This window comes from Sceloporus undulatus, chromosome 1, assembly GCF_019175285.1.
Source record: "Sceloporus undulatus isolate JIND9_A2432 ecotype Alabama chromosome 1, SceUnd_v1.1, whole genome shotgun sequence".
NCBI classification, from domain to species: Eukaryota; Metazoa; Chordata; class Lepidosauria; order Squamata; family Phrynosomatidae; genus Sceloporus; species Sceloporus undulatus.
This window is the reverse complement of record NC_056522.1, coordinates 320,624,966-320,634,735: the sequence shown is the minus strand read 5'-3', so window position 1 is coordinate 320,634,735 and position 9,770 is coordinate 320,624,966. Positions and strand designations below refer to the sequence as shown.

General features: G+C 43.0%; 1 protein-coding gene across 1 annotated transcript; it reads left to right on the top strand.

Annotated features, from left to right (window-relative positions):
* Nucleotides 1–3,506: 3,506 nt before the first annotated feature.
* On the top strand, nucleotides 3,507–8,322 carry CHAC1 (ChaC glutathione specific gamma-glutamylcyclotransferase 1). Its single transcript, XM_042466583.1, has 3 exons — nucleotides 3,507–3,911; nucleotides 5,436–5,471; nucleotides 6,826–8,322. The coding sequence occupies exons 1-3, from the start codon at nucleotides 3,507–3,509 to the stop codon at nucleotides 7,228–7,230; spliced, it is 846 nt and encodes a 281-aa protein (XP_042322517.1). The 3' UTR covers nucleotides 7,231–8,322.
* The last annotated feature ends 1,448 nt before the right edge of the window (nucleotides 8,323–9,770 follow it).

Below are 9,770 nucleotides of genomic sequence, written 5' to 3'. Positions count from 1 at the left end.
TGGGTGGACAGCATCATATTGCAAAGTCCAATTCATCTAGTGTCATTTGCAGTTTCATGTGACTGGCATGCAAGCAAGGAAATAACAAGTCCTGGCACTCTGATTCATTCAAACATCAATGACAAAAATACCAAATTCCAAAACTACAACTGAAAATGCCACATAAAACAAGTGCGCTCTGCATTGCTTGTTATCATTTTGCAAAGACAGGGCTGAAAGCATATGAATTAATTCATGAAAGCACGATCAGAAGGTCTTCCTACGGGAGAGGCAAGGAAACTTTTTTGGCTCAAGGGGAAACACAAAGTGCTTTTTCCTCCTTGCTATCTAATCACAACTAGCTTTGAAATTATGAGGCTTCCTGATCAAGTTGTTCCAGATAAACCTGAGGATTTGCACCTTTCTTTCACCACGTCAAGGTGGTCAAAATTTAGAAAGTTACTTTGGGAGATCCAGGTTCTAATTCCCATTCAGCTGTGAAACTGACTAGGTGACCATGGACCAGTCATTTCCCCTCAGCCTAACCTACCTCACAGAGTTGTTGGGAGGCTAAAGAATGGAATAGGTGAGCCATATATGCCACCTGGATCTACTTGGAGGAAAGATGGGGAATAAATGCAACTAGGACTATGCTCAGGGGGAGTTTCCCTCACTGTTCAGTGTTTATGGAAGTTTCCATCCAAATATCTGCACAGTCACTCTGCAGCATAAACCCACTGGGCAGCTTATAAGTAGCTAGAAAGAGCCAGGGAGGAGTCTTCAGAATAGCAGCCTGCATTTATTCTGTGTAAAAATGCAGGAATCCTAATATGAAGAAAGTTGTTGTAATACCTCACCACAACCCCTGCCCCCCCCCAAAGCTTGCTGGTCTTCGTAAAGATCTTTGTAAATGTGAGTCAGTCTAATGTCACAGAGTTTTGTGTGCCAAAGAGTTACTTAGTGAACCGTATATTGAGAAAACTAGAACCTTAATAAGAGAAATGGCTTCCAATCCTATATTTATTTATCTGGATAGTGTGAATGAAACCCTAGAGTGACTGAACGTCAGACAGAAAGTTGACGTATGACACAACAAACAGAACAGAGTTGGCATTGTTTGTTGTGTGTTGCAGAACTGCCAGCTGTTATCTTGTTGACAGTGTACTCTGTACAGTACAGTACAGTCCCCTAGTGCGTCTAGTTTATTTTTACAGTGCATTGCCCTGGCTTGTCGCTATCCTGCGTCCTGCAGAAGAGAAACAATCTCATCTTACGTCTGCAAGATACTTGAAATCAAGATCACTGTAGAGGGTAGTAGGGTTTACTTTTAAATAGCCTGATCATTGCCAGGTTCTGCAAACAGTTTTCTTCTTCTTCTTCTTCTTCTTCTTCTTCTTCTTCTTCTTTTGCTTGGCTGTGATTCATCACTACCTGAAAGAAACCTAACCCATACTTGTACATATGCATCTTTAACCTGAAACTAGCATATTCACCCAGAATGATTATGGTAATTTGTTAAGTATGTAGAAGTGAGTTATCTTCCCCTTCCACATAGCCTTGAAACCCTATCACCAAAACTGTTTCTGGTTGCAAAACTCTAACCTTTGATTTGTCTCTTTCAGAGAATGGAAAAGTTACCTTTCTGGGAGGTTTTACAATTCCTAGCACATCTTAACGATGCACAATTGGGATATTCTAAGTGCTGCGGTCCAAAAAAGCAGCTTTTCCCAAGCTTTGTGTTTTTTGTTATTCCACATATTTATGGGAATGCAATACAGTTATTTTGTTGTGCCTTCAAGTCATTTTTGACTTATGGTGACCCTAAGGTGAACCTATCATGGTGTTGTTTTCTTGGCAAGTTTCTTCAGAGGAGGTTTGCCATGGACATCATCTGAGGCTGAGAGAGTGCGGCTTGCCCAAGGTCACCCAGCGGCCACCACATATAATATTGTGTGTGTGTGTGTGTGTGTTTATTGTTGTTAACTGCCCTCAAGTCCATCTTAACCCATGGTGACCTTGTGGATGAGACATCTCCAAGACTCCCTATCCTCTAATGCTCTGCTAATGTTCCTGCAAACTCATACTCATGACCCCCTTAATAGACTCCCTCCATCCAGCATACAGCCTTCCTCTCTACTTCCCTCCACCTTTCCTAGCATTATTGTTTTTTCCCATTGAGTTGTGCCTTTTCATGATGTGTCTGAAGTTTGACAGCCTCAGTTTTGTCATATTGGATTTAATTATAATATTCATCATATTCTATTAATATATTAAATTAATAAGTATGTGAATACAGATTATTGTTGTTGTTATTATTATAATTGCATAGCAAACCATCATTTTGAAATACTAAGTCATCATCATCATCATCATAGAATAATAGAGTTGGAGGAGACCCCAAGGGCCATCCAGTCCAACCCCATTCTGCCAATAGAATCACTATTTCATCATTTATATATGTAATTATATTATTAGTATTAGTATTTTGAAGTGATGGTTTGCTATGCAATAATAATAATAATAATAATAATAATAATAATAATAATAATAATAATAATAATATCCTTACTATCCTTTTGACGCCAGGTAAAGACGTTCCTGTGCAGTCAGGCCTTTTAAGCTGAGAAGGACTGCATTTTTAATGCAGGACTATACAAATTTTAACCGTTTGTATTTCAACATGTTATGTTTTAATTTATAACTGTTTTAATTTTTAATTGTTTTAATTGTTTTTTTTTTAATTTTTACATTTATGTATTTTAATGTTGTTGCGCTGTTTTTAAACTGTATTGTTTTATACTCGTCGTTCGCCACCTTGAGTCCTTGTATTGGGAGAAAGGTGGCATATAATAAAATAAAATAATAATTATTATAATTATAATATGCTTACATATTAATTAAATATAATTAATATAAATGCAAATAATAATATACATAATCAATACTATTTAATCTGTAATATACTTAATTAATATGTAAGTATATGAATACAGACTGTTGTTGTTATTATTATTATATATTTAATTATTTAATATGCAATATATTTAATTAATAAATGAATACAAATGGTTGCTGTTGTTATTATTATTATATTTAATTATTTAATCTGTTATATATTAAATTGCTATCTAAGTATATGAATACAGATCATCATCATCACCTGCATAGCAAATGTCAATAGTCCCTGTAAGCTGTCTGCAGCACAATCCCCCTCCTTTCCTTTCCTTTCCTCCTTCCTTTCTTTGCTGACGCAACCTCCAGCCTCTTTTACTAGAAAGCTTCCAGGCGCCTTGCATCATCCCAGCCTCTCAGAGCCGGCAGCCAGCGAACCAATCAAAGGCCGCGTCACGTCTTACGCTTGACAGGCCTCACTACCCAATCCGGATTCGGAACCTACCTGGGGAGGCGGGACAAAACGAGGCCGGAGCCTCTGATTGGAGGATGCGAAAGAGTCCGAAGGGGCAGGGGCGGGGTTTGCCGGCAAGAGGGTATTTAAGGAGCGGGAGCGGCCGGAGCGGGACAATTGAATGAGGTCCCTCTCTGAGGTGATTTTGACTCGGGTTCTCCTTCGCTCCTGCTCCACCGCCGCCGCCGCCATCACGGCCAGCCCCGACCAAGCCTCCCCTTCCACCCGGGCCACTCCTGCCCCGCTGCCCCCGCAGCTCCCTTGGCTGCTCCTCCGGCTCCTCCTCCGCTCCGGAGCCATGAAGCGGGACCAGCAGCAGCAGCAGCAGCAGCAGCAGCAGCAAGCGACGGAGGTCCTGGCCGACGAAGAGGGGTCCCCTCCGTCCTCCCCGCTCTGGGTCTTCGGCTACGGCTCTCTGGTCTGGCGCCCCGGGTTCGAATTCACCTCCCGCAAAGTGGGCTGCATCCGAGGCTACAGCCGACGCTTCTGGCAAGGAGACACCTTCCACCGAGGCAGCGAGAAGATGGTAAGCGAGGGAGAGAGAGAGGGGCCAGGCGTCCTCCTTTTCCCGGACACGCCCTGCACCCCCTCAGCCTCCTCTCCAGGAGGAATCCCCAAGGGACCTCCATTTTGGGCAGGACTAAGAAGCATGGCGTTGATGGGAAGAAGGACTAGGAGAAGGGACAGCATGGGAATCATTGGGGGGATACTTGCCTATAGGGGATCATGGGGGAATAGTTTCCCATGGCAAGTATCCCCCAATCATTTCCTATGGGCAAGTATGGTTCCTCTATGGACAGATAGCCCCCATTGATTTCCCATGGGCAAGCATTCCCCAGTGATTTCCTATGGAGGACTATGGTTTCTCTATGGACAGATAGCCCCCAATGATTCTCTATGGGCAAGCATGGCTTCCCTGTGGGCAAGTACTGTCATTTGTTTTAGTATGCCCTGAAACTGATAATTATATGAGTGCTTTTAATTTTGATTTGGTCACGCCCTACATTTGTCTTGAATGTCCTCCATTTGCGGTGCCTTGTCCTCCTTTGCTGTGAGGAGGACACCTGGTCACCCTGCCCCTCTCTCCCTCCCTTGAGTCCCCTGGACATTACAAAATAAAAGCCAAAAAACGCCAATGTAAAGATAAATGGATGCTTCTTAGTCTTGCTCAAAATGGAGGAAATTATGGCATTCCCCCTGGACAGAAAAACTGGAATGTAGGACATGTCCTGGAAAAGGAGAGTTGGTCACCCTGGGGCTGGGGTGGGAGCCCCCTTCTCTCACTGGCCCTTGAGCCCCTGGGGCTTCCCTAAAGGAGGGAGACAGTTATGGATTTAGGGAATTTGGGGAGATTCCCCCACCGTGACCCACTCTCTGCAGAGGAGGACCAGGTGCTTCAAAATGTAAGACATTCAAGAAAAAAATATGAACATTGCCAAATAAAAAGCTAACAACACTCAGAAATGGAGGACGTTTTGGAGTTCCTTCTGGACAGAAAGTTGAAACGTAGGACATGTCCTGGAAAAGGAGTAGATCTGGTCACCCTGTACCCCAGTAGCTTCCTTCACCCTTGGTTTGGCATTGCCCATGCAGTGGCTCTGGAGGGGCATTCGCTGTGTGAAGGAGGCAGGGTGGGTCTCCTTGACTTCATGGGTTGGTTCTTCCAGTGGCATCATTAGGGAGGTGTGGGAGGTCCAGACCACACCAGGCGACACCTCAGAGGAGGGGTGAGACCCAGTGGGGCTTTCCTCCCAGTGCAGTGGAGGGGTGAGCATGCCACTCAAGGCTTTGTCACCATCCCAGTGCTTGGGAATGGAGCCAAGGCACTGGCAAAGGTCATGGAGGGTGGCAGGTGAGCAAGGCAGTGAGGGAGGAAAGTGGGGCAGGCCACCACCAGTGCCATCCCCCTTGGCAGCCCCTTGCACCAGGTGTCACCAGGCCTGGTGGTACCACTGGTTCCCCTTCAGTTGAGATTTGATTTATGCTTACTGGGTTGATTCTTTCAACTTCCAAATTAACGCTGGCCCCTTTCTTCCCCTTTCTTGTTCAGCCTGGACGAGTGGTCACCCTCCAAGAAGATTACAATGTAAGTATTTGTTCCCTGCATCCTTATGCTATTAGCATGGTGCACACTTCTACAACAAGGCTTAGTCTGGGTTCTTTTTGTGGTGATAGCCCTTTCTGTCTTCCCAGTCCTCATCTTAGATTCCTAAAGGAAGAACAGGAGGCTGGTGGGGGATCACTGTAGTTAGAGGTTTTTCTAAGGCCAGACAATTTACCTCTTGATGTTCATGTGGCCTGTGGGAATGCTGAAAACACTTGAATATTCAAGACACTGTAGAATGCTGTTAATGCTCTTAAGATGGTCATCCATTCTGTCATCATGGGTTATTGTGACAACATGAAACAGGATTTTGATAAAATTGGAGGCATCCTGCAACTGGCATGTAATTGCTCAGCAAAAATTTTGGAAGGTAGCTGAGTCAATACAATGGCTTTCCAGGAGTCTCTCCAAAAGTTCACTGGACAGAGGTGAAGGAATGATTGACAGTTGTTTTTTTTTTTTAAATAACTGCTTCTAACCAAAAATGTGGCCTTTAACTTCCCTGGGCCCACCATAAAGTCCATTAAAAATTAGAATGGATGGCAAGAAGCTGTATTAGCATAGAAAGCAGATCAGAATTTGTAAGAGTTGCTTTTTGGGTTGCAATTCCCAAAATGCTCCAACTAGTAGGGTCACTGGTTATATCAGCTAGGAGGGTTGGTGAGTTGTAGTACCAAAATATATCCTTTTCAAGCATTCTAAAGCTGTGTTCTTATGGAAAATGCCAGTTAAGGGATAGAGAGACTGTTCTGAGGTATTATGTTTCTTATGTCTGGCCTCAAAATATATAGCATAAGGAAGCAAAGCATAAGCCAAAAGAGGATTTGTAATATGCAAGTCAGTAGAGCTTGAGGTGCACAGTTTGTCTATTTTTCTTGCTTGATTTTCCAGGATGCAAGTAGGGAAGCAGTAGTCAAAGTGATTGGAAAACATATTTTGTACTATGGGCTTGTGCCCATAAACAGAGTGGGAGTGTGCATAGAAAGTGTGATGCTCCAGATGTTGGACTGCAACTCCTAGCATGTGGATGTGATAGCGCTGTTGAACCTAACTCCAACAACATCTGGAGAATCATATTTTTGTCAGCTCTTGCTGTAAATATAATGCCACTTCCTGCTGAACATAATAAAATGCCATTATCAATCCTCAGTTAGTTTTTAGACCCCTTTCTGCCTTTCCTTGAAAGGGTTACAGTACATATAAATTTATTTCCAAGACATACACACACACATATTTATTATTATTACATTTTATTTATAAAGCACTGTAAATTTGGAATATATAAATCTGTACCTCCCTGGGTAAATTACTCATGCATTTTACTTTCTCATTCCAGGGGTCCACATGGGGTGTTGCCTATGAGCTCCATGGAGATCAAGTTGCTGCTTCTCTCAAGTATCTGAACGTGCGAGAAGCGGTTCTTGGAGGATATGTCACCAAGCTGGTGAAGTTCTACCCCCAGGAGAAAGAGCTCAAGGAGCCAATCCTAGCCCTGGTTTACATTGCTACACCCCAGAATCCTTCCTACTTGGGGCCAGCCTCTGAAGAGGACATTGCTGCTCAGATCATTGTCTCCAGTGGCCGTGCCGGCCATAATATTGAGTACCTGCTGCGGTTGGCAGATTTCATGCGCTACTGCTGCCCTCAGGTGGAGGATGAACATTTGTTTTCAATTGAGGAGGCTCTGATTTCTATCCTGCCCTGTCTATACCATGCTGAAGAGTCTGTAGTAGAAGAATGAATGTGGTTTATGCCATTCCAGAGAGACTGATAAATGACTTTTTAACCAAGGACACTGATTACAGTACACACATCAAGTGCAACGCCAGTCAGATTAATAAAGCCAGTGGGTAAGATAGGTGGGGTGGATGAAGATGGAGACACTGTTACATATTTGCTGCTTTAATGATCTCTGACTGGCAGTAGGTTTGTTGTCTTGAGTGGAGAATGAAGAGAGCTACTGCCACTCTACCAGCCACATTTGGGTTTCAAAACTAGCGAAAAGACACTTTTAACCCTATACCTATCCACCCAAATGGATGTCTCACTGAAGACACTGGAGCTTACTTCTGAGGAGTTATCCCAGAGTTAGGTGAAGTTATTATTGTATGAACTGTAAGTCTCAGAATCCCCTAATCAGTGTGGGCAGTGACCATGCTGGCTGGTGAGGTTCTAGGAATGGTACACCAAAAGCAGTAACTGTCTAGCTCTGCCTTATGCATAGGGATGTGCTGCTAATTGTGGTTTTAAAATGTGCAGCCTAAGCAGTTTTCTTTAAATTTGCTGAAGCTACAATATACTTTTAGTATTTTTAACATACCCCACCTGAAGCAGAGCAGTGGCTGTAATAGCCTCACAATACCTCACAAGCTGCAAGTGTGGGGTTGAGTGTTTGCAGGTCAAAAGAGTCAGCCTCTTTCTCCAGCCTCCATTGCAGTGACTCAACCTTCATGTGTATGCCGGGGTTCCCAGTGCAATATAAATTTGCCTTGCCTTCTGTAGGCTCTCTGATGGGGCCAAATTCTTAGATTTGTCTTAAGCAAACATTTAATGCACTACCTTTTATAAATATACATAAAACTTGATAATGTATTTATTGTACTGAACATAATATTTCATGAAGAGAAAAGTGTTCAAGTTGTTAGTGTGCTAGTAACTTCCCTGCAGAGCAGGGGGTGTTACGAGACTGATGTGATTGTGCCTTCTGGTTTTAGAATGGCTTCTCTGCCTTAAAGAAAAGAGCATCCACTGATAAAAGCTGTGGTCTCTTGAGGCAGCTTTCTTGTGAATAGTGTCACTCGGTTCTGTGTTATGTAATACAGTTATTTCCATACATTACCTCTATGTGTGTCCTTTCTGCTGTGTGACTACAGAGTTTAAACACCAAGGCCTGTTTATCTACCACTCCACAGTCCAATTCAGCTATAGTCTCAAAAATATAACATCCCTTTGTTCAATGTCTAGAGTTAAAAACAACACATGTTCACAAAGTTAGAGGTTGCTGGAGAGATTAGATATGTATATGGAAGAATGCCTGTGCTGAGCATGGCCACCTTAGAACCCTCCTGGAGCAAATGCAGGTTAGGAAAGAGTTCAATTCTTCTGGTTGTAATTTTTTGAAAAAAATAGCTGTTTTTGTTAACAAAGCTGAGTCGTGGGAAAAGCTCATTACTTGACATCTTACAGGTGTTGTGATATATAAAAAATTCTGTGTTTCTTGTGCCTAGATAAGAACCAATCTGATAGGTTCATCAATCAGAGAGACCTTTTTGGTTTTTACACTGAAAGAACATTAGTGTTTTTTGCCAAGAAACTTCATGTATATGGACATAAAAACTCAAAACAAGCATTTCAGAGGTTACAGTGAATAAGAGCCAATATTGCTGTGACTGCTTCCAAAGCTTTGCCATTAAAGGTCTCTGAAGCTACTTATGGCTGGGTTTATCTGAAGCTATTTGCTTGACAAGCACAATTTGTACCTTGCACTTGTACCAACACTGGGCATCTAGTGCTAAGTCAAAACCTTACTGTGGGCAGGATGTAGAAGTTGCTTCTGACTCCCACACCTAGAGCGCCGTAATAAAAGATTCATGATGTCTGCAAGATCTTCCATATTCCCTCTCCCCTGTCTCCCACCAAAAAAGCTGCATAGCGCACTCAGAAAGCACACAGGGCTTATCTTTCAGACACCTGCATTTTTCTGTGTTTTAGGGCAGTGAAGCCTTTGCGATAACAATATGCTGTTTAAGCCGTCTTTGCTCCCATCCAACTCAGACTAATGTGTATCCCACGTCTCTGCATTTGTCTTAAATCAGATAAAAGAAAAAATGCAACTCGATTGGCTTTCCATTTGTGTGTAATGACCTGCAGCTAGAGCTAGAGTGTTCTGGCACTGGAGTCAGCAGAAGATAGATGAAACTTTATTGGGAGATGGTCCCCAGTAGGCTAGGCCCTCTGTCAGTCAAGCATTTCTATATCAGATGGTTTGGGTGTTTTATCACAATGAATGTTCAGGCAGCTTTCTGAAATTCTGCTTGAACTGATATTGTGGCCTACATCTCTGATCACTGACTCATGCTGGCTGTAATTGAAAATAGTGCTACCCAAAGTATAGGTTGTTGGACTGGTGCCAACCCCTGTGCCATCTGCCAGTCCCTGGAGAGCTTTCAGGCAAGAATATACTGCAGTCAATGGGCACAGTTATGGTGCCAGTCCTTAGCACATTTGTGTGTGTGTATTTAAGCACTTGCTAAAATGCATCTAAAGAGCACCAGACAGGGG

Coding starts and splice junctions, on each gene's coding strand:
- CHAC1 (XM_042466583.1), top strand. CDS start 3,507: ATGAGGTCCCTCTCTGAGGTGATTTTGACTCGGGTTCTCCTTCGCTCC. Junction 3,912..5,435: donor ACCGAGGCAGCGAGAAGATG/GTAAGCGAGGGA, acceptor TTTCTTGTTCAG/CCTGGACGAGTGGTCACCCT. Junction 5,472..6,825: donor CCCTCCAAGAAGATTACAAT/GTAAGTATTTGT, acceptor TTCTCATTCCAG/GGGTCCACATGGGGTGTTGC.